Genomic DNA, 26260 nt, shown 5'->3' on the forward strand with positions numbered 1-26260 from the left:
ATTTCTCCCTCATCAATGTCAGTATTCAGCTTAATCCCTTACGACTTGGCTGACATAAATTTAGAAGAATAATATTGAGATTGGATGTGTGGACATTTGAGTTTGCAACTTAATGGACCAATCACTAATGGTCCAACATCTTACAGTCGTAAGCTGCTAATGAGACAACAGCCTACATTTGTGCGTTAATTTTGGTAATGCTACCATCTATGTCCCATAAGCTTAATTATTAATAACCAATTTGTAATCTAAGGATAAATGAGAATGATATTACTTACTATTACTCCTGTAGATGGTGCTGGCGATTAAAGAAGTTTTATTTAGTTATGTCATTTCGATTATATGAGAGGCTTTGTTACAGTTGTTTTAAATTACTATTAATACACTGTAGTGGATGTTGTAAATACTTATAGGTTATGTATATGTTCGATGTACATAGTTTTTATTTTTGTTTTAAAATGGTGAAGTGAAGAAATAGAAAAATAAACGGTGTAAAAGTAATTTTAATTTGGTAAAATATCAATGTTTTAATAAACGAAAAAAAATCTCTTTATTTTTGATTCCTTAAGACCCAAATAAGGCATTAACTATTTGTGAGAGAAAATCTACCAAAACAGATTACAAAATGAATGTTTCTTGCATTGAGGTTCTAAAAAAGTCATCAGTGTCATCTTCCATCTCAGTACGAATTTCCTATTAGTCTTAAGAATCCAGAAATAACATATCAATGAAGAGTTTGGCAATTACAAGCTTAAAAGAAGCAAGTACTTAGGTATTTTCTTTGAAAATTGAAGTCTTGACTTTTTCTCTATGTCTAAAAAATTGTAGTTTTCAATGATAAATTGAGAATTGGTTAGTATTTATTATTATAGTATTTATTATTTAAATTTTAATCGAAGATTAACTTGAAATTAATTTTACTCATAATTGATGCTAATAAATTTTTAAATGTTTATGTATTTGCAGTTCGAGAAGAGAAGTTGTATATTTAAATTTATTTGAAAGATATGTTAAATGAGGCTATTGAAAATTACTTGATAATATGCTTAATTAACATCAAACAGTGTATTATTCACGAATGTATAATGGAGATTATTCATGAGGTGAAGATTACTGCCAAGGATGTTTATAATGGAGATTATTCATGAGGTGAAGATTACTGCCACGAGGACTGGTGAGTGCTATAAATCATTAAGTAAACAATAACTCAGTAGAATACTATACTTTATCCACAACACCTGAATATATTTGTAGAAGTTTTTTTTGTTGGAAAATTTAGTTATTATATATCATTTTCACAAGTATTGGGTATCTAATCTTACAATATGATAATACTTATTTATAGTTATTAATAATACCCTAATTCAAAATTCAAATGCCACATTATATAACTTCTTTGACTTTTCTGGCAATAAATTTAATGAGGTAACTTCAGCAGCAGTCGTGGATCAAATTTATTATAAGAATCTACTGCTAGGTGAAGTTAATTTTCTTATATTATTCAAAGAATAAATGAGAATATTTTTTTCATCACAATTGACAGACAAACAAAAAAATATTTTTATCAAAAATAGTATAGATAATTAACAGGCTTTTACAGACTGGTTATATTTTTTTCTTTAAGCTACTAATAATTAGAAAATTGATCATATTTTCAACATTTGGAAAAAAAATTCTAATCATAAATTATTATAAAAATAGAAAAAATAATTTTTTAAATTATCAAAAATAGTTGTTTCCAGAATTCTCATAGTTTAAGGAAAAATTGTTTACTTAATGAGCAATGATGTTGCAAATAAAATAAAAATTTTAACTTTATAGATAACTGCTTATCATAATTTCTAAAAGAAAAACATTCTTTAATCATTTAAACATTTTAGATACAAAAGAAAACAAATAAACTGTTAAGCTTGGTTTGTGCAGCCAAAATTAAAATTAACATTAAATCGAACTTTCTTAGTGGTAATTTTTTGGTTTATGCAGTAAATTAAGTAAATTACTGGTAAACCAGTAAAAATTCCCTGTATTGGCCTTTTAGTCATACAAATGTGAAAAGCTCCTGACACTGTCTGACAGTGTTCCATTGCCTAAAGGACATTGCTGACTTTCAGACATTGGTTTTTCCAATTTTTTTCATAACAGTTTTTAAAATGTAACATCAAGGAGGAAATCGGTGTAATAACGCGAATAATATTTACACAACCAAAGAACAAGGATGTTGTAAACAAAACAATATCACCAATACAGACTGACCTAAAGTATTTTGTGCTCATAACCTCACAAAATTAAGGAATTAAACTAAGAAGTTAAAAGTAGGCGAACTCTTAGTTTAATTTCAATTTAAATTTATTGTTGATTTTCTGCATAGACTACAAGAAACGTTTCAGTCTTTGGACTAGTAATTTAGTTTATTAATTTCATGTTAATTCTGTATAAACCGAGCTTCATTTGTATATCCAGTGTTCGGAATGCTGGTGATTCAGGAATTATTTTCTATCAAATAAATTTTTATTGGTAAGATGCCTATTTTGATACCTTAATTTCTAAAATTACCAAACTATGATATCTTCTTTGGTTGTTGGTTTTGAAGAACTTCAGCTACTCTTCTTGCTAATGCAGAAGGCGATATCAGATATATGTGTTTTAAAGCAATATCGAAATTGGGAATGTTCTACTATAACTGAAGGATACATAGAAGATTTTGTCAATAATAAAACCAATAAAATTTTAGTCTAAAATTACAGGATCAAGTGCCAACACTTTTACGGCGGTTGCCTCTAAGTCAAAAATATATTACAACTTGCAAAAAAATCAATTTGAATTTGGTTTGTAGTGTAATGGAAAATTATATATTTTTATTTCATTAAAACGAATTATTAACCTAGTTATCAAGTGTATAGTAAGAGAATTTCTGTTGTTATCAATAAATAACTGATATTAGGACAAGGTGATGAAAACAATTTATATTCGTTTTGACACACAGTAGAAATTCAATAGAGAGACTTCAACATTATCGAGAAGTGTTTGATAACCTCTCCTAGAATCATGTGTTCACTTGATTCTAGATTTTATGCAAAATTAACAAAAAAATTCCTAATTTGCTGAAACAATATGACAACACTTCATTTACCACAGACATTTGGAGTGAGTTGGAATTTATAGAACCGTTAGTGATATTCATCCTGAACACACTATTTACACTATATCAACACTCACAATTACACTGCCTGACGCGTGTTTCGATAACCAAGTTATCATCTTCAGTCATATTTTTTCCCAAATATTTATAACAAAAATTTTTATTTCTTATTTTGTGTTGTTTTCGTGGTTTGTTGTCACATTTGTGACCAAACTGAGGAGTTGTTAGGATTAAAAAAAAATAGCAACATGAAGCGTTGATTAAATATAATTAAAAGAGAATTTGAATTCGATGAGATAAGTTACAAAATAAAATTAATATATATATATTCTTATTTTATAGAGCTCAATTAGCCCATATTTTGTACATTGTTATTATAAATTAAAAAAAAAACTATTCACATTATCGAAAAAATATTTACAAACAATACTATATCACATAAATGTCACGTTGGCGCAAATTTCTTGTAGATTTCGCCAAGACTTGTAGTAGTCCCGATGACAAGCCCAAATACACCTATTAATATGATTAAGCAGTTTTTACTAATTATTAAAATCCCTCTAATTCCTTGAAAATCATCCCAATATGTACTGAGATCTAGAATTGCTGGTATAGCCAATCCTAAAGCAGAAAGTGTTAAAGCACCAAATAGGGATATGAACAGCTCGATGTATGGAACTGCTATAGCCAATCCAACTGAAAACGCAAAAAATAATTATGTCGTAGAGTGAAAGAGGTATACAACTAACAAGGGATAACATCGTAAATAGATAATCTTAACCCATTAAAATAAAATAAATTTTGTAACTTGTATTATTTATATTTAAAATCGCATTTAAAATAATACACTTTTGGTAGTAATAAACACTGCATACTTACAACAAAAAAGTACCATCAGAGTTCTCGTGAGATATTCCCAAAATAACAGAAGATCACTTTTGCCTATCCAAGTCTTTAAATATTGATTCCAGACTGTATCGATAGCAGGATACATTTGAAGACCATGTGTTATATATATTGCAAATGACAACATTATTTTGCAAATTTGAGCTGGTCTGAAATAAAAATAAATAGTGAAAAATTGGATCAATAATGAAGCTTCTTTTAAAATTTTGTTGCTTACCGATTATACACTGTGCTAATTTCTCATACGACCCTTCATTTCTGAGTTATAGGCATTTGAAATTGCAATAGAAGAACTTATAGTTGAGTACCTATATTTTCTAATTTATACATTCGAACTTTATGAATTATGAACTATAAATCTACATATTTCCTAAACCATAAATTTTATCATTTGAACAAAGAGTACGTTTTTGCTAAAAAATCGATTGCAATATTTATTTTTTCTATATTTACATGTATAGGTTGTCTCTGTAAAAGTTACGGATTGTTAACCATTAAAAATTCATAAAGTTCGAATGTATAATTTAGAAAATATGTATACTCACTTCTGATTTTTTTGCAGCAAGTCCCGGAACATCATAGATGTAAATTTAGAATTAAAAATTCACATTCGCAAATTGTTCAGCAAACCAAACAAATCTAGGTATACAGTAGATCAATAAAGAAAATGGAATTAGAAATGGATGATGAATGGAAAGCTGCTCAATGACGAAAGTATAAAAAAAATGAAATAAGAATCGTATAAAAATGTAGAAATCGATGCTATGATGATTTTACTAATTAGTAGTTATTAAAATGGACGAAAATCTTACAATTCATTTCCAATTGTATACGAAATCGATCCACCGACTTTGTCCCCATAAGCAATATATCCAAAAAATCCCATACTGGTATATAACAATACTATGACTGCCATACCAATATTCAAAACTCCCAGTGTACTTCCAAAGTATTGTGGGGTTTTCATTTCGTTTTCCAACGGCATTATCTGAAAATAAAAAAAGTAATCACTCAAATATTCAATCAATCGTATAACGAAACTAAAACTGGGACTAATTTTTCAAACAATCTTCTGCTGCCTTGCTTTTGGAGTGTGATGGACAGAAAACAACATCCTGGCTAGATAGAACAAGGGGAAACATGAGTTCAGCTATAGAATTAGACGAGAAAACATACAAAAATTAGTTGAGAATGGATGAAGAAACATTTGGACAATAAAACATAGGATAACTGAGAAATCCTTGGCGAGATGTACTATCAGCAGATCGGAAGCTCATTTCTCCCTAGAATTGTTGTTGCAAGTGCGAGATCTTGCATGAAACAATCAGCTGAACTTCATGTGCGCATGCTTTTAATCCAGAAATATTGCGTCTTGCAAGACGAAGTGCAAGAAATTACTTGCAATTTCTTCCTAAAAGCCGCTTGACATGGTGCAAGATAACGTTCAATCAAGTGTAAAATAACGCATAAATAAATATTGAACGTCGCTTGACTTGTTCAAATCTTTTGCGATTGCGATTGCGAGTGGCATGACTGCCACTAACAAAAATTCCATTAGTAATAGTAGACAAATTCCTAACCTCAAATTATATAACCGATTTAAAAACGAGAATAACGAAACTAAGGCCAGTGGCCTTGTTTTTAGAGCCTATGGACAGGTTTGTTGTTAAATCAAAAGTTTCTTTTCTCTAGAAATGCAGCTTGCGCGCAATAAAAATGACACCAATCATATAATATCGCAAGTGCAAGATCTTGCGCATGCTAGAAATTTTGCGACTTGCATTGCATTGCACGTTGTATTGCATCATGTCAAGCGGCGTTAAACGATCCATTAAACACAAGTAAGGATTTCCTACGTTTGCTTTGCTATTCCAAAACTGTACAACAGATTGCATCGAATTTAACTTTTATTACTTTTCAAAATAATAGGAAAAACCGCACGAAATACTATGAGACTTTTTTGGATATTTTCCAATAATTTCTGAATATAAATATATAATGAGGACCACAAATCGATTTTACTACTGTTATCGTTTGTAACAGGATCGGATTGCAACGATTTTTAATTCGCTTTATTTAACTGAGAAGTTAATTGAAGAAGACAGAAAACAATATACTTCATTTCAATTATATTTTCAGCGGAGAGATGTGGAATATTGAAAAAGGTGGAGGAAAAAGAAATCCTGGCTCCCTAACATAAGAGAATGGACAAATCTCAATGTCGAAAAATTGTTTTATGTTAAATCGTGGTCGCCAAAATGAGAAGACTGCTTCAGAAGAAGAAGAAGAAGAAAGAGGTGTGTCTTCTTTGAATTTACTGAGGTTCTATAATTACGGATATAATAGCTGATGTTGAAAGGCAAATGGGCAAACTATAGGCAGTAAATGTTTTCATCTATTTCATATAGAATTTTTTATAATAAATTTTTTTCGATAGTTTACTATTGAAGCATCTCCTCTTCATTTTGGTTTTATTGATAGTAACATTAAGAAACGTTTTAATAAAAATCGCTGTGTAATATTTTGATTGTAAATAAAAAACACTGAACCTAAGTCAATTTAGCAATAGATCTTACAGTGACATTTATTACAGAAATCACATTTTTCTTAGTAAAATATACATTTATTTAATAAATGTATCATATTTACTCACCACACCAATTGCTTCTAAAGCAAATAAAACTGTTCCGAAATACAAGGGATAATTTTTCATTTCTCCAAATGCTTCCTTTCCCTCAAACGAAAACTCTCGAGAAAACATGTAGTAACCAATAATTCCAAAACTTGCAATTGTCACAAAGTTAGCAGTAGTGGATAATGGAGCCAAATATTTCAAATTTCTGACATAATTTAAAAGTATTAGAGGCATTAGAGCGGCAAACATCACCCACCGTGAGTCAATCGAAACACCATGGGATAATAATACTTCTTTTATGTTCTCACCAATAAATACCGTGTATACAGTGCCTGTACCTAGTTGATAAATCAGTAGAAATATGTTTACCATATGCCTAAAATTGAAATTTTTTGGTAAATTATGGTAGTACATTACATATTTTATTGAAAATTATCAATAAATTGTTGAAGTGTTTTCAGAATGTGATGAAATTTACATCATACATATAATTGACACATTACTTAATACAATATAATTTAGACGCAATTTTATAGTTAAATTACTAATTATGTTTAGGAAAATACTTGAACCAGTCGATTACTATTTCCAATCACGATATTTTACATAAATTCAATTTATATATTAGTGCGACCTCCAATGAAACCAAGAATCAAGTACTTTCCTTTCTTGCAACAACTTGAACCTCTTGTTTCCCAGAATTATCCATTTCTAGCATTTGTTCTAGTCCTTTCGCTACTTCAGAAATTATTAAGCTATTTCTTGTCAGTTTACACATTCTTTAACGTTTTTAGTTCTGCAAATTTTCATAGCTTCTAGTCTCTTTTCCAATTCATCCCTAGTAGCTTTAAGATCTCCTTCATTTTCCATGAGTTACTCCTGATCCTTTTTCATTTCTTCTCGCAATTCTTTTTGACGTGTCTCCTGGCCGTCTTCCATTTCTTATTTCATTTCCTTCATTTCTTCTTGGGCAGATGTTTTCTCTCAGTTTTTCTTGATTCCCCTTAATTTTTTCTTGAACAGTTGTTTTATGCCCTCTATTAGTTCTTCTTGATTCTTTCCAATTTTTCCTTATATTTTCCAAGTTTTATGAACTTTCTCATTTTTTTTTGGTTTTTCTTCATTTGTTGCTGACTGTAACATTCGTTTCTTTGACCCTCACTGTATCTCTACGCAAGATCTTTTTGACTGGTTCAAACTGCAGTGCGTATCTAATAGTTTTGAGTTAAGCTAGCTCAGATCCTGTAGCAAATGTCTACTTCGATCTTCTTTTTTATTTGGAATACCAATACTTTTACGTTTTAGTTCTGGAAATTTTCATAGCTTCTAGTCTCTTTTCCAATTCAACCCTAGCATCTTTAAGATTTTCTTCATTTTCCATGATTGAATCTTTTTGGCGTGTCTCCTGGCCGTCTTCCATTTCTTATTTCAATTCCTTTACTTCTTCTTGGGCAGATGTTTCCATGTTCTTGTCGATTCTTCTCTCGATATAATTTCTTTAGAATTTTTCTTTTCCAACCGTAATTTTATGTGACGAATAACTTTTTGTTTATACTTACGGAGCTATTGAAGAAAATTTCTGAAAAAACTCAGGTCCCTCTTGAAGAGCTGCTTCAGCTGTAGCTGGATAAGTCATCACAGGTACTTTCTTCCTTTTACATAGTTCATATTCGCATTTAATCAATATGTGTATACAATGCGTACATAAAAGTCCTATAAGAGCTGTAGCTATGATTCCTAAGAGATATCCTGAATGGTAAAATGCTAAGGGCATGGCAAGGATGCCAGTTCCCAAACTTCCTTTAAGAAGGTGAAACAAAGTTTCCATATTCCTGCGAAAAAGATAAATAGACGTAACTTCTAGCCTGTTTTTACTCTTATTAATGATTTAATAAGAATTTAGGAAACTTTCCCGAATTGAACAACATAAAAAGAGAATTAATGAATATTACAATATCAGATATCATTAAATATCAAAGTTAATAATCCGTACACAGGATAGACAGTAGAATAGATGAGAGAGGATTAAAAAGTCTACTACACCACGAAAAGATTAAGCAGCATCAACTGGCACAAAAGAGAAAAAATATGCATTTAGTTATCAAAATACAGAAATTTTTAAATGGAATCAAGAGTATAAAGGGAATTTTTGAGAATGATCTATATATAAAAATATACAAATAATTTTTATGAATGTTTCGTGTACATATCTTATGAATAGTTCAAATAGTTAACTACTCCTCTCTGCGTATATTGAAAATTCAATAAAGAATTACAACGATTAAAAATAAAATTTTAGTTTAAGTACCTATGTGCAAGTCGTGTTTTCATATAAGAAAGAATGTTTACTATAATGATATATACTTAGTTATATTCACTGGTTGCAGTTAGCACCTATGTACCACACTATTAAAGCATCTTAAAGTATAATTTATCAAAAACGTATAAAATGGAAACGAAAAAATATATTGAGATTTGTATACGAGTAGCGGGATAGATTCCAGAAAACTCGTTACAGGATCAGCTTTCCCTAGTTCCGTTTGCTGTTTTGTTTGTAAGTGAAATATAAGTTTAGTATAGTATAGTTTCCATACTTTTTATCAGGTATGGGCAACCTTTGCTTAGCTGACGACGCAATTAGATCGTGGACTGTATGGAAGATATAAAAGATCAAAATTCATACGTACACTAAAAGGTTCTCACTCATTTAAACGTGATACCAAATGTGCTAATTATTTTTTGTGTGAAAACTTTCAGCAGGGGATACTTTACTTTAGAAAGGTAGGTTCTATAAAATTCGTTTGGTTCCCCACACAATTATATTAGGACTGAAAATTTCTGTATTCCCGAAGGTCGATCAAATACGTTTGTAGGAGAAGTTGAGGAATATGAGTATCTTTCAAATTACACCTTACTACAAGGATTTGCAAAAATATGTAAAGTGCTATCCATATTTTTGAAACTGAAAAATCGATCCGTAAATTACTCGAACAGTAGTTTGAGTAGTTCTTCAATAGAATTAAATAATTCAATGTTTTCGTGTATTTCTGAAAGATTCCATGGAAATTTTTTTTGGGAATGTTCCTAATTACTAGATTATGAGATAGATTTTGAGAAAATTTATTAGTTAAATCAAACTATGTTCAAATGAGCAGTCAAAATATGCTCATTCTGTCACAAAAAATACTATTTTTAAATTAATTATGATTTGATAATGGTTTGTACAAACAATGATGCTTTCTAAGATCTTGTTAGCACTTATATTACATAAAAAAACCCTATTAAAAACATTTTCAGAGGTGTTGAGTACTGTTAGGCATTTTTGTTTCTCGTGCCATTAAATAGTTTTGGTTTGTTAAGAATATATTATCTTTCGTGAAGTCAACGATGTACCAAGCCCAACATGGACTGGCCAGTCGTTCCATCGTTTGATTAATTTTCTACTTAACATTAAGATACACAATGGGATAAGGCCTTTTTATTTATATTATTGTGTATAAAATGGATAAGAAAATTGTTGATTTACCGATATAGGTTTAAGAAATTACTTTGTGAAATCACTTTTATCAAAAAACAAAATCCGGTTCAATATCAGAAAACATCTTTAACACGGAAGGTTCCAAATTGGTTTCTAAATATATTAGAACAGGATAAAGTGTAGTTCTTCCAATATCAAATGTAGAAGACAGTTATGCGAGGAACAATCAATATTTCATAAATACGCACGGCACCTATACCAAATTAACATGTAACAAACCGTCAGTCCACGTGGTCTCATCATCTCCACTTTTTACCAATGAAAACATCGAATCGTAAACATGAATGCATTTCTATTGGCCGACGCCGTATGTACACAACTTCTTCGAAATATTCCTGCTAGAAAGTCTGCGATAAGCATTGGCATGACTAGGTGAGATTTGGTAATTTGATTCATAAATTTCTTTAAATAAATAGAAATATGGCGTTCTTTAGCTATAGGCGAATAAAAACAATGAAATTATACAGTGTAGTGAGAATAAAGACAGGTATGAATTAAATAATGAAGATTTAGATATACAAACACAGCAAGTTATTTTATATATATATTCGAGTGTTTGAAAAGGGAAGATATTTAGCAATCTGATAATGCAATCATTATAAGAATTGCTAAATCAACTAGAGTAAATAAATTTTTCATTTATCGAGTAGTCACGAAAGGGATGGCTGTGGATCATTCACAGAAGCGAAGAAAAACTGAAATCAGTTGACAAAGCTACTCAAGATTTTAAACGCAGGACAATTTATAGTTTATATAAGGAGAACAGGGTTGCGAAATTAGTTTACAAACATTGCGTCAAGTTTAGTCAGTATGTGGTGTAAATACCAGAAACGGAATAAACGATGGCGACAAGATTATTTGCGTCAGATAAATGACTATCGAAGTTCTAATAGACGAATTGGGTACAAATGTGCTCAGTTCAGGTCTGGTTCCCTGTTTAAACCAAACTCCCTTATAGGCAGGTTTTATAATTTAATATTCAGTTGTAGCAATTTAATGAGGTATAATAATGATTTTTATTTATAAAAATAATTGATTTATAAAATTAGGTATCTACGCCTATGGTGGATCAAACAAAATTGTCGACAAGGGTTTTTATAATCTGCAATTTATATTGAACTAAGATGCCTGCTCTAGAACACCTAGTAGGCTAGGTGTGAGCAAGGTGCATTGCGAAAAAGACATTTTTTTACTGAGGATTGAGCAATATATAGTTTAGAAATTAAGTAAGCGATAAAAGTTAACAGAAACATTTTTTTATTTATGGTAATATAGTAACATAAATATTCGTTTATTGTTCAAAGGAAACTCTTAATGTTCAAACCTTGTTGGAAATACCAACTTGTTTACTTTTCATTATAAAAAAATTATTCTGTGTAATTATTGCTTATGCAATAGATAATCTATGACTTACATCACCTTTTCACTGTAATTGGTGCAAATTATAGTATTGTAATATTAGAATGTACCGTTTAATTACATCGATATTGCACATAGTGAGTATTAAAGCTTGACATTAAAGTTAATTAATTTGATCGACTTTATTAAAGATTTTTCGGCATTTAAATGCGTGAATAATATCTACAGAATTATTAATACGAATACCATTGCGCGTCATCAATGACGATGTTCTTGCGCCACAAAACTAATTAACATGTCTGAGTCAAGAGCATTCGTGAGAAACCAAAAAGGTAATTTGATTATTTGATAATTTTAAATCGTTAAACTGGTGAACGTGTTAATCTTCATCAAACTGCGTGGAGCAGCCAAATAGAGTAAATTAATGAGGGGGGTGCTGGGAAAATCTCCTAGGCACATAGATTTGTATTTTTTGATGCGCATTTTTGCATTTAAAAAAATGTGTGTCATACTTTTCAGGAGAATAGACGTTTTTTCCCTAACTTTGCGATTATTTTCCATATAGTGGACTCTATTCCCTTTTTTTTACTATAATTCTCTATAATATAATCCGAATTAAATTTCTTGAAAATTTTAACTCTTCTGACTTAAACAAATGTCAACATCTACTATATACCATAAGAAAACAAGAAGACTTTCCAAAATCTGTCACAATCGTTTCCGAGAGATATGTGGCAGGTGGTTAATTCGTATAATGGGATGTTGCTGGGTCACGTCGCGCAGTTTTCTAGTTTCTCCTAGAGGTCTTTTTCTACTTCTTTTAGTATCATTTTATATGGCTTGTTTTTGACTAATACATATTTCCACGTTATCTCTCATTATGTTTAGATCTGGGTATTTTCCTTTGAATACTTTATATATCCTGGCATCCATTTTATTGTGCGAAACACGGATTGCCTTGGTTTCTCCGACATTCTTTACCAGAAGTCCTTCCACTATCACCGAGTATTTCGTCGCTTCACCTAGTCGACATTGATGAACCCACCGTTTTGAGCTGTTGATTAGCTTCGCACCGTGTTTTCGTCCTTTCAGGCTCGAGAAGAGAGACCTGATCAACTCCATCAACATCAAGATCTTACAGGAACCCGACCTAAACTAACGTAACCGTTTTTAGGTGGGGGGCAATCTTCATGAAGACCTAAGAACGTTACTCCTAGTTGTGGATTCACCCAGTGGTGTTGTGTCCCCTTCTGGATAAGCCTGAAGGGTCACTCCACCTCGATGAGGCTACCGTGAGCGTCTAGCAGTTAAAACCTTACAGCCTCTATCGTTTTACTGTTTTTGGCTGGCCGTGAGAACGATACTTCATTCGCCATGGATGTCTTTTTCTGATTCTGTACTGATTTGTTTATTTATTAGATATTTTCTGTTTTTTTTTTCAAAACATGTGATTTAACGCATGAACTGCTTCTTCAGGTGTAGGACAACGTTGACATCTCAATTCATTTTTGATCTGCGGGAATAAGGAGGAATAATTGGGTGAGAAATGAAGATTGCTCAAAAAAATTTTTGTTCGAACTCGATTGGTTTCCCTGGGTTTTACAGAAGCTTTAATAATGTTTTTACTGCCCCATAGAGATTGGAGTAAATGAGGATGTTATTCTATTTGGCAAAAAATGAATAAATCATTCAATCGTAATTATGATAATGTTATAGAAAACACTTTTGATGACAATGATAAACGACAGAAATATATATAGTTATCTGCTATGAAGGAAAAAATCTAAATCTCAACTTACGTTGTGGGATGCTTTACTTCTCTATAGATGTAAGGGTCATATTCGCCGGCTTCTATGGACTTCTGGAAGTCTTTTAATTCTACAGGATTTATACCATTATCTTTGTCTTTATGCGTTAGCTGCTCTCGAGAGCTAATTGCTCCTGCGAAACTGTAACAGATAAATATTTTGCTTATAATGCGTTTTTAGGGAGAGTTTATGGGGTAGAACCCGATTCCAAGAATCGGATTTCTGTGTAACTCATAGAAAATGTTTGTGACAACAAGTAATAAAATGTTAAACTATAAATTTTTGCGATGTCCACTCCCTAATTACAATAATCAATATATTCCTCAAAGTGGAAGTATTTATGTGTATTTCAGTGTCTATTATCAGATTTTTTACTGAATGTCCTTGGTTCTCAAGGAATTTCCGTCCGTATATAACATTACCTGATAATACACATTACGATGATGGTCCCAGAAATAACTGGGCCATCAAAGAAAACACAAAAATTTTGGTTTTCCTTTTTCAGTCTATTAATTTTGATTATTGTTTTTTTGTTTCGGCAGGGAAGTGATAGATGGTTATGACATGGTACAAAATTCTGCTTTATTTCTGTGAAAAATTGCCAAACATTCGATGGAAACATCTTCAATTTGTTCCATTGTGAACAAACGCACCACCCATCTTGCGCATAGCTTTCTCATGTTCAAATTTTTAGTTAATATGCGATGTATTATACTTTTTGAAATACGTACGCGCACTTTCAGTTGACGATCATCCAGTACCGCTTTGTGGATTTTCTTTAACATCTCTGGAGTCGTCACCTCATTTGGTCGACGGTTGCGATGCTGGTCTTCGCAGATCATACGAATTCGTTTAAACTCTGCTACCCAATATTTTACTGTTCATAACGAAGGACCAGTTTTACCCAGAGTAGAATCTAGTTCAGTTTGTATTGTATCACATAACGGTGATCAATTTTTTCTATGTTTACAAATCAACTGAAAAAGTAACTATTGATATTGATGGCTGCCAAATAAATACTAAACAACGTGGCATCTTCAAACTTGATTGTGTACTTTCTAATACAGTGGTATTTTTCAAGCAACTACCGCTATCTCTAGGTCAGGCCAGCTACTTCTCGAACCATCCTCGTACAACTAGCTGCACTAAACTAATTGATATTTTCGTATATTTAAAAAAATTGATCGTTTCTATAATTGGCGTAGATATTCCTTTTTGTGCTACAAGAGCAAAAAAAAGGTAAACTATGATAAATTATAGTTTAAAGTTTTTAAAGTAAAAGATTATTATTTATTATTGATTATTATTTTTCACTAGCTTCATTTCGAAATGTAGAGTTAGTTTTAAAAGCAAAACGTGGTATGAAGCATCTCACTCTTTTACAAAAACTCAAAATTATTCTTTATTATTTAGTTGAATCAACTATAGACGCTTTTGTATGTTATTGATTACGATTTATTTGTTGAATTATATATGATTAGAATATCAGGTCAACCCATATATTATTTCGTACATTTGTCATCAAGAAGTGTGCGAAATTTTTAATTTACCTGAACGTTCAATATGGATACAAAAAATCAATTTCGAACATTAAGATAAATGTACAGAAAAAGCGTGCTTAAGAGTTGGTATACATGAAGAATATTACACGTTTAAACAATAGGTTCAATATTGAATCATATTTTCTATTATTATAAAAATTTCAAGCAAACGAAAAATGTGTTCAGTTCATGCAAAATAACCGAACAGCGATTAGGGCTCTGGATCCAATATCATGAGTTAGACAACTAAGGACATTAGATGTAAACGTGCAGATTTTGATACGTAAGAAGGACTAAAGGTTTCCCGTTCTCACGAAGTGTGACAGTTTACGAAGCTGCAGAGCACTACATCTGTAGGCGCATGAAATAGAAAATGAAGATCTTTAACAGATAGAGTCATCCTATATTTTAAGGTTCTGAGTTCCACACCAAGAAAAAAGGACACATTAGATCTTTTGGGTCGCAGTATTATTTTTTTTAAAGACGCATTCGAAAACCTAGTCAGTGATGCCCTGTAGACAGAATGATATTAAATATGTATAATAATAGATATAGATTCCTAAATCAGATTAAAAATTATAGTCAAAAATCGCTACCTAATTGTTCACAGGGAGTTATGGTTTCTGTTACTATTCGTAATTTCCAACTAATCGTTTGGTGCATTCTGGAAATTCTAGTTCCAGATCGTTGATGTTCGTTATACCCTGGAGAAATTCTTTGCCTTATGCGGGACTTTTTTAGAGCTCATGATAAACACTGTAAAAACTATACACTGAATCAAATATCAATCAAATTGCTAATATAACTTTCTTTTTACTTTGTTCTATCGTATGTCAATCTAGTTTATAATATTTATTATGTTTGAGATATTTTTTATTCATTAATTGATTATAATATTAAAGTTATCCTTTTTTTAATATTATTTCTTCAGGTTAATTCTTTTCTCTCGGTAATTCACAATCTGATAGTAGGATAACTCTATCGATCAAACTAATTTATGTGTAATCAATACTTCGTCTAAAAATAATCTACAAAAGGAAGAACTAAGAGTCATTATATTTTTGCTGAAAAACAGAACAATACAGAGAGTGTAACCAACGAATGGTAATACTGGTGGTTCTTGAAAGGGTTTACTAACATCCACATTTCTCAAACCCTTTTGCCTTTTATGAAAAAAGATTCAGGGTTTATAACAAACCATTAAAATTTGTTTTTTCTTCATTTGAGTATTTCAAATAACAAGTAATGATAACGATGCTATTGTAGTGTTATTTTTCTCAAAGTACTGCGTTGTTATCGGTCAATAAAGATTAGATCAAGTGTATATTTGATTGTATTCAGAAATATGCAGAAAACAGATGGAAACTTCTCAAGAATCGTTATTGGGATCAAGGTTATATACTAACCTACATAAAATCGATTACTCGGAATTCATTACAACCAGAAACAACTAGAAAAAATAATTTAGAACTGCTCATGAAAGTATATAGTATCTATATTCCAGAACTTCCGATAATTGAATCAGTTAAATTCAGAATTGTGAAAATAATTTCCTTAACTTTCCGCTAACATCTGTCAACTTATTTCAAATTTTACACGTGTATATATATACAATAAATAGAGTAGCCATCAATTGATACCAACGAAGATATCTTGTTTAAAAGAGTAGGGAATCAATAGAAATTGAGACAAATATGCAGAAGAGAAGTTAAAATGAATTGAAAGCATAAGATTGAAGGAATAATTATATTTCAGAATTCAATAAATCAACATGTATTTGAAGGAAGCATAATCAAGAAACGAATATACGACGGTCGATATTTAAGTTTTGATATAGACAAAAATGAAATTAGGCTCGAGACAAATGAAAACAAATGTTTATAATTGGATATGGCTTTATTGTTTTTCAAAATATTCTCCATTAAGATCTAAGCTCTTTTGCTTGCATTTGACCTAATTGTCGAAGCATGTTTTCTGCGAGAAATCTTTGGGTGTCAAACAAGGTCTATGAATTCGATGTTTTGACTTTTCAGAAACGTTTTTCTTTGAACTGATGTGTGAGAGCTCGCATTGATTTGGTGGAGAATGATTCGTCTCCTGCGATTGGTTTCCTCGATTTTTCAAAACACTTCTGGCAAACAAATGCTGGTGCACCATTCAGGATTCGCCGTTTTACGTTGCTCTCTAATGGAACGGTGACGATATGTTCAGTTATTCCGTAAAAATAGGCGACCAAGACTTGTTTCGTGCGCGAACAAGTTTTGTTAGATTCGACTCGTCTTAAAAGACCTATATAGTCAAATGGGAGAGACGTTTGGGGCACTAGAGCTAGTCTGAATACCACGAGGAACAATATATCTAAAGTACAAAGACTGGTTTGTATCTGTGCAACCAGAGCCATAAAATTATGCCCAACAGTTGCATTAAAAGTTATTCTAAATCTTCTACGTCTACACGTAGGACTGGAAAGCGTGGTAGATAAATATCTCTTAGAATGTTCAACAAAGAAAAACCGTCCCTAATGACCAAACCTGGGACATGGTTCAGAATGATGTATCGAAGCAGTTTACCTTTGAATAAAAATTTACCTCAATTCTAAGCTGTAGAAGTAAGCGGAATCCAAACAACATACATGAAATGAACAGAAATTCCATTAAATGGTATTCGGATCGAAAGCAGCAGACAGAACTTGAATAGGAATGAACGGGCCCAGAACCAAACACTCTAAAAGTAAGGACAAGCCACCAAGCATTTTTCAAGCAGACATTTATGCAATTTAAAAATGGGTCTATCTGTTAGCCAAGCAGTAATTAGAGCTTTAAGCTTCAATATTATAAAATGTAAACTCGGTGACAGACACGCCCTCCATGGGATCTGAACCCTTCCAAGATATCAGTTACAGAACAATAGAAAAACCTTGGAAAAGAGGATAAATAGGAGCAAAACCAATTATTGGGACAACCTACTGTAGTCAGCTACAAGCAAAGACTCTCCTGGGAAACTATAACTAGAGAAGATCTGCTGAATGTACCAACCTAAGTAAGAACAATCTACGAATACTAACAGGAGTCCTATCGGGGCACTGTCGCTTCAATAGACACCTAGAGACGCTAGACTTGCAGAGTGTAGATTTTGTTGCACAGAGAACAAAACCTCTATCCACATTCTCTCGAATTGTAAAACACTAAGGAACTCCAGAGCACTACAACTGGGAGCGCTTGAAATAGAAAACGAAGATTTCTGGCAATTACAGCCATCCTATAATCTAGACCTTTTAAAAGGAATGGAACTAACGGATCAGCTGTAAAGACTGGGCTCTCCAATATCGCAGCAAAAAAGGGGGACATAATAGATCTTTTCGGTCGCAGTGTATATGAAACACCAATAGATATATACATACATCCATACAAACCTATTATAGGAAGAATACAAATTATTTTGTTTTTAAACTATTTGTTCAAGAGAAGCAGATTTCAATAGAAATTAATTAATACCTCAATTTAAAAAGTATTCCGTATGAAAGTGTATAATTTTCAAAATAGATTTTACTGAGTTTAAGAGACGAAAATTGAAAAATAATTGTTGATAGGGAAAATAGTTTGAGGTTAACTAAATATTTTAGTACTTAGAATTTCAATTTTTTTTTGAAAAACAAATACAGGAGTGGAAAGCAAATTTTGTTGTGAGATTATTTTGAGATAAAAAATTTGTGAAATTTGGCTCACATTCAAATAGGCCAATGAAATGAATAAAAAATTTGCGTTAAACAAGTGTTGTTAATATGAATGACAAGTTGACATTGGATCTCAAAATACTAGAGATACATACACATCAAAATATATTCGAACTGAATTATCAATTCATTATTTTAAATTTGTTATATCGATTGATATAAAAAAAATAATTGCGTAATTAAATACCTATTATTGAGAAAGATCATCACACAATATGAGAAAAAAATCTGAAATTCAATAAATAAATAAAAATTATAATAATATATAGGAGAATTTAGAATTCTTTTGCAACAATGTTAATTTGAATTTGCAAAATTGTCATTGTCAGTTAAATTGTATAATTTCAGGTTTATACTCATCGTTACAATGGAGAATTAAGAAATTATTTTTAAATGAATGTATTTGTTGTTCACACCAACGTTATTCTACTCAAATGCGACCAATTTCTCGCGTTTCTTATGATTGTAGCGTTGTAGTATTATACTAAAGAGAGCAGGGTCATAATATTATAATTTGCAATTACACAATAAAGTAGACGCCAGTATAGATATTCTCTTGTGAATGTACGCTAATAAAAGGAATTTATACATAAACTTTTTTTTTTCTATACTTCATTTCAGTTGTAATAACTTATATCAAAGCATTAGTAGAAGCGTTTTGAAATATTCTGTCCACTGGTTCACATGCGCTGTTGCTCTTGCTGCAGTCTACTTTTTGTTAGAGAATGATGGCAAAATATTTTGTTTGCTTTTCAGCATTATGATAACGTATAAATATTTACACCAAAGTATAAGTCAGTCTTTATTACGAACAGAAAATTGATATTATTACCTCTATCCATTCTATCAATGAAAAAGAGAAAGGTAATATTTTATGAAAAGTACCTGCTATAACTTTCAGTCCTGCCGTCTCCTAGGAATTCATTCTTTTGATAAAAACTCATCCTTTATATCCATATAAAATCGTTACACTTCTAAAATAGTTTATCTACACACAAAAATCACTGTATTAGTTCTACTAAAAAACTTTGGACAATTCGTACTAAAAATATCACGATTCCCGTCTAATGAAATTTGTATGGAATTTATTTATAGAATTTTTTTATTTGTCGATAGATATTTTGCTAATCTTACACACATATTTATTTTTATATTTGAATCCTGTCCTGGTAGATGGCGAGAGCGCGACAGTTTTATAGAAAATGGTTAGTTTATAACAATATATTGTATATAAGCGTACAGGGTCGACGTTTTTCCCACTCCCATTCAATTTAATGAGTTGAGATGCGGATTTAAATATTTTTGTTTATTCAATCTTACCTGCGTTTCTATTCGTACACTGCTTCTTATCCATTACGATTTTAATTAATATTTTGTTATTGATTGATTTGTATACGGTGTGTAATAAGTTATTAGATTAGTATATCTTTACAAATTTTGACACACTGGATATATTTTTATTAAAATATCTCTTCTCTAAACTTAGTTATTCTTCTATTTTGACAAGTATTGATATTTAATAAAATCTATCACGATACACATACACCGGTATGTTGAATTGTAGGCTCAAATTTGACATTCCTCGCGCATGACGTCATGTTGGAATCAAAATGTTTTCTTGGCCATTAAGATTGGTTTGGAATCGTATTTTCTGGGTTTTTGTGTGTGTTTGTGATATTTTTTTTTGTTTAGCGGCTATTATAGAGTTGAATTAACTGTTTGTCATTTCTATTATGTGATAATAATGCCGTCGCTACATGTAAAAACACTAATTGAAATACCAAAGAAACAGGTATTAAACACAAATCACAAACAAACACATTTTTTGTTGTTGTTGATTCACTTGTAGAATTAAAAACGGAAACGGTTTCAGTCTAGTTGGAAATATTTAGATACGATACCCCATTTTATTCCATTGATTTCGAAAAGTGTAGTTTCATATAATGGCTTAAAATATTGTTTATTTATCTATATATGATTCGCTTAAAGAAATAAATAAAATATACCCATAATATATCAGAAACAATATTATTAAATTGAATAATTTCATAATTTTGGTAATCATATTTTAGGTTAGGTTAGGTTAGTCTCTTATTTCACGGAACAGACAGGAAATTATATTGTTTGTAAACCGTATTCTGCCAATTCAATAACCATATAAATAATACATCTATTGATATGTCTTTGCATCAAATATTACTTTTGGAATCAAAATAAAACTAGGTATACAGCATATAATTACACCTCACATTTTGATTCCAACGTGACGTCACATAGTGCGAGAGAGATCGGGCGTGCCTGCGCATAAACTTACCGTGTATGTTTATCGTGAATCTAATCAAAAGGTCGGTCGGTTTAAAGCCGCACTTGACCTGTCGTGTTAGATCCTGTTTCTATCTCTTACTGCAGAGTTTTACTTCATATTTACGGTGGGGATGTGCATGTCTCGTTTTCTATAATGTTCTTAGCTTTTAAATATGCTGATTCAACCCTTTGGCGTTTTCTTCGACTATTTTATACAGTTAGTGTGACTTAATCTTTCATCAATGTTCTTAATTCTGATAGGTCATTGCGGTTTTAAGCACACTTTTGTGGATTTAATTGGTTTTGATCATTTTGACATGCTGCTTGGAATAGTACGATGTTTCAGGTTTGATTATTATTAATAAGTTCTGCCGATTTAGTTGTCTCTCAGATGCGGGTAGAATTTTTGTTGAAACTCTTTATATACCACTAAAAATTTGTGGTTGGAAGGATGGTTTTCTGACGCAGTGTGGGCTAATTCTCTTCGAGTGTGATTGTCTGATTTCGGTTTCCTCACAATCTTTCAGCATGGTTCTCTTGTTTTTGGTTGTACTCAAATCTGTTCTCCTCCGAAAGCCTTCAATAGTTAATGTTCATCGATAATATTTACTAATTCCATCAATGGATGATTATTAGCAACTCTTTGGTGTAAATCAGTTGGGGCTTTCATTCTTTTTGGTTGTTACTGCATTTTTGTTTTTAATTATCGTTTTTCTCTTGTAGGTTGTTAAATATATTATAATTCTTATTTGATATTACAAGTAGTCTTGTAGTTTGATTTATTTTGTATGTCTTACTATTTCTTCTGAACTTTTGAGTTCCATTTTGTAGCTTTGTAGTTGGACTGTTTTGTTCCATCACTTTATTTGGCATATACGTTCGTAGTGTTGATGACAATGTTAATATTTTTTTAAATATAAACTGCCGTCGGTTGTCTGTAAACATTTGACAATTTTTTTCCTGCATAAACAGTTTATTAGCTTGACTTGGTGGTAGCCCTCTTGGTCATGTATATGAATCACCCTGTATTCCTTTTCGTTATTGTTTTATTTTAGAATTCCCATTTGTGTCTTTTAACATTATTTATTTTTGTATCGCATAAAAACTAGCTCTCTTTATCGTTTTAAACTTGATTTCGGAGCAAAACACAACCGTTCGATATTAAAATAACACTTTTAGTATTTAGAATAGAAAATTCGTACTTGAATCCATCATCAGCCAGAACCTCATTATCAGTAGTAGAATGCGCTTATTATATATTGAGTATTGAGTATATGTATCTAAATAAACCAAGAATTTTCATGACTTTAATTAAGTGCTGTATTATTGGAATCAGCCATTTCAACTAATTTCTTAGGCATTTGCTGGGACACATTTTTGATAAAATATCTAAAGCTCACAAAAGTAGAATAAATCTGCAAGTTACTGCGCGATTCTGCACGTTGATGTATAAATTTTGAACAAATATATTCGCAATACCAGCTTTACTATAACAGATTCTTTTCTCTTTTAAAAGTATAACTTCATAACTATTTTATTTATTAGAATGTTTCATCTGTAAAGAGATAATTTCTGAGTATTGCCGAACTAGAAGCTGAATTTGATCGAGATGAGCTTTGGCGCGATATGGAAAATATAAATTCGATATACGTGGTTGTGGTTCCACCAGAACCTGATTTTTTGAGTGACGAAGATGAAAAGGACGATGATATTCTAAGTCTAGTGAATGCAGATGATATTCCTTGTACTTTGGAAGTGTACTTCCAAAGGTGAACTGGTGAACTGAAAAAAAGAGATTGGAAAATGAAGATCTAAGCATACCAATTGTGCAAAAAGTCAAGAAATATCGACTCAAAGATAAAATTAGTATTTCCACATATCAGACATTATAAACGAGGCGAACTTTGATAAAAACGGGTATTGAAAGAGGATAACTGAAAAACTTACAACAACAACAATACTTGTCAAGTTTTCAATTATGAGTTTTATGGTTTTGCCTTCGTTGCTTATTAGTTATTTCATGTTTGCAGGACATGATTGAGAAAGGAAGTTTTTTTCTAAGGGTTGTTGTCTACGTAAGATCTATGTGGAAAAAGAGAGGTAGGAGATCATGGGAGACTGACTGGATTTTCTTAAGTGTACCGCTGCGAAACCTGCATTGAGCAGATTGGAACATATTCTGAAGCAGTATGACAAGCATCGCGAAATAACTTCTAGGCTTGCTTAAAATTGTCCTAAGCAACTTTTCCATTTCTTCCCATTTTTTTAATTAATATGCAATGCTTGTTTACATCATAAATGAATAGTTTTTTTACTATTAGCGAGTGTACGTATGAAATTTATTACTTTGTAGTATATTATGGCGCCACTGATTTAGACCATTAACAATGCTGCACCGCGTTTCACCTGGGATGTTGAAATGCTGATCACGCACTGATCATTGCTTTGGTTTACTATTTTTCTTCGATAATTTGACTTTAGTCTTATTACTTAATAAACACATCTCGTATAACACTTCTATAGAAACACCAAAGGTCATTGCACAACAAACCAAACCACCAAAACCAAACAAACAAATCAAAATCTAGAGCATTTTACAGAGTTAAAAACAAGATTAAAGACAGGAAAAGCTACAGCAAGAACTAACTGGAAATAGGAAAAATAGATGATGAGTCATATATATAAATATTACTCATTTCCAACATGGGGTTTCGAAACAGATGGATCGAAAGCCATTAGAGAGAACGTCAAAACAATTAAGACAAAAATGTAACCGCATTATACTATTAAAGAAGATACGATGGAGAAAAGTGAATTTATTAACTTGCTAAAAAGGCAGAGGTGTAGGTTTATCCTTGGTAGAGGTTAGATTAGACAACAAACTAGGGATTAAATAAAGTACCACTTGAGTTAAGGAACCTCTATGAACAATTAACTTAATGCGAAGTACTTTTAAGGGGAACCAACTTACATTTCTATTAATCTTTAGTATTTGTGGATGAAGCCTCGTACGTGAATTTCGATTATTACCCATTCTCCTCATACTTAGTTACTTTGTGATATTAAATTTCGTGATTTCAGTCATGACGATCATCGAGGTGTGAGAAGGTGCGTTGTCCTGGTGGAAAAGCGCTTTTCTTCAAATGCTATCGATTTTTTGCAATTTGTTCCTTTACCTTATCAGGCACAGACTTTACTAATCCAAAAAATGGTCACTATTACTTTACCTGTCGATTAAACTATTTTGCCTTTTTTTCAACAGGTTGCAATCTACTATCTTAAAGTGATGTATCCAGGTTTCATTTACATCGATACAAAAAATACGACTCATTGTGCTTTACCGAGACAATAGGGATTTTTAATTTTTTTTTATGAACATTACTTACATTAATTAAACCAGAATCATAAAGTTTTGAATTCATTACAACATTCAAAGCGATAATAAGAAATGAACATAAAGTTTATTGATTTGCTATTGTTAGTATAGTTGCAATTATTTTTATGAAATTGAAATTCGTCGAATTGAAAGTTATATTAATTTAGATTGTTATAATTTTTAGTTGTTTTAGTAGTGGGAGTTTTTGTAGCCTCCGTCAGATGGTATGACTATTAAATTTGAATTTTCTTCCAAAAACTTTTTGTTTTCATATAATAGTTCTCTTAATATGAGGATGGTCTCAGAAGTACCTGGCCCAACAAGGGAAATACAAAAATATATTTATTTTTCAATATAATAAGAATCGACAAGCTCCTTTAATTAACTGCCGACATTACCTCATTGCAATAACGGAAGTGTGAGCTCGTGCATTGTCTTGATGAAAAAACACTTTCTTCTCAGCCAAATGCGACCGATGTTGCTTGATTTCTTCGCTCAAATATTGCAATGAATTTGCATTATACTCGATGTTGACAGTATTTCCATTTTCAAGAAAGCCGCTGAAAAATATCCCACGTGCATCCCAAAAAACAGATGCAATGATCTTGCCTGCGGATGGAACAGTCTTTGCCTTCTTTGGAGGCGATTCTCCTTTTTCTATTCATTGTTTTGATGGTTCTGTTATTTCAGGTATGAAGTGATGAACTCACGTTTTATCCATGGTTATGAAACGGCTCAAAAACTCATTCCAATGTAAGCAAACGCGGCACCCATATTGCGCGCAGCTTTCTCATGTCCAAATTTTCTGTTAATATGCGATGTACCGAATTTTTTGAAATGCCTACTATGGCTGCTAGCTCTCGCACCAATCAACGATCATCCACTATCGCTTTGTGGATTTTTTTCAACAATTCTGCTGTAGACACCTTTGGAAAGTCTAGAATGTAGTTTAGCTTTTATATTGGTTGGGTCAATGCCTTTGAAACAAAAATATTGAATCACATAACGATGACCAATTTTTTCCATGTTCCACTAAAAACGTTCACTATTGATGTCTGCCAAACGTGGCGTCTTCAAACTTGAAACATCTACTGTATAGATTGATTAATCATAAGATAAAATCTTCACTGTTGGCTATATGTATGTTATTATTCTGTAGAAAAGTGAGAATGTTTTTTTCGACATTCTTCTATATTCTTTCGACGTTTTGAGTTTGAATTGGGACCATAATTTTAGATTTTTAACAGCTACTTGACCATAAGTTCTTGCGATTGTTTGATAGTCTTTCTTATTTTTATATTAATTGGAACGAAGTCTTTGTCAACTAGTTTAGGAAAGTTTGTATTTGTGGCAATAAAACACCAAAGTGTAGTGTAGTGAGGAAATACAAAAATGTCTTACATTGATTAATCGAGAATCGAGGTTTTTTGAAATTTTGTACCAACAATTAAATTCATGCAAATCAAAATACAATAGGTTACTTTTCCTGTTGCTCTGCTCCTTGGTGTTTATAGGCCAAAATAGATACAGGGTTTTCCAATAAGAGGTGTTATTCTGAACAGCCCGCTATTTCGGTAAATGTCACTTTTGAAGCTGTCATCTTTTGACATTTGACAAGTAGAAACTACGCCATTAATGAAAATGGAACGATACACGCTTCAACAACGCATTGAAATTATTGAAATTCACTATAAAAATGGTGAAAGTTTGGCAGAGACGGTTCGTAAAACTAAAACATTTTTGAGTCGACGTGAAGTACCTTCTCGGACCGCAAAGGAGAAATTGGTGAAAACATTTGAGCTGTTGGGACAAGTTAGTGATGTGAAGAATAAAACCCGTGCACGTCGCTCAAGAACAACTAAGAATATTGCTGCTGTAGCTCAAAGTGTTGAAGAAAACCCAGGTTTGTCCATTCCTCGTC

General features: G+C 31.6%; 1 protein-coding gene and 1 long non-coding RNA gene across 4 annotated transcripts; one reads left to right on the forward strand and one right to left on the reverse strand.

Annotated features, from left to right (window-relative positions):
* Positions 1–322: 322 nt before the first annotated feature.
* On the forward strand, positions 323–6740 carry LOC130897351 (uncharacterized). Its single transcript, XR_009059691.1, has 3 exons — positions 323–852; positions 967–1174; positions 4608–6740. It is a non-coding gene; the product is annotated as an uncharacterized LOC130897351 (long non-coding RNA).
* LOC130897350 (proton-coupled amino acid transporter-like protein CG1139) lies at positions 2143–24230 on the reverse strand. Of its 3 annotated transcripts, none has more exons than XM_057806164.1 (7): positions 23935–24230; positions 13377–13526; positions 8240–8512; positions 6699–7056; positions 4858–5033; positions 4019–4194; positions 2143–3835 (listed from the first exon to the last, which is right to left on the reverse strand). In XM_057806164.1, the coding sequence occupies exons 3-7, from the start codon at positions 8506–8508 to the stop codon at positions 3585–3587; spliced, it is 1230 nt and encodes a 409-aa protein (XP_057662147.1). In that variant the 5' UTR covers positions 8509–8512; positions 13377–13526; positions 23935–24230; the 3' UTR covers positions 2143–3584. The 3 variants fall into 3 exon arrangements, with proteins under 3 accessions (XP_057662147.1, XP_057662146.1, XP_057662148.1); XM_057806163.1 differs by lacking the exon at positions 23935–24230 and adding an exon at positions 19545–20000; XM_057806165.1 differs by lacking the exon at positions 23935–24230 and adding an exon at positions 14117–14359.
* Between the last annotated feature and the right edge of the window lie 2030 nt (positions 24231–26260).

Source organism: Diorhabda carinulata, chromosome 8 (genome assembly GCF_026250575.1).
Source record: "Diorhabda carinulata isolate Delta chromosome 8, icDioCari1.1, whole genome shotgun sequence".
NCBI classification, from domain to species: Eukaryota; Metazoa; Arthropoda; class Insecta; order Coleoptera; family Chrysomelidae; genus Diorhabda; species Diorhabda carinulata.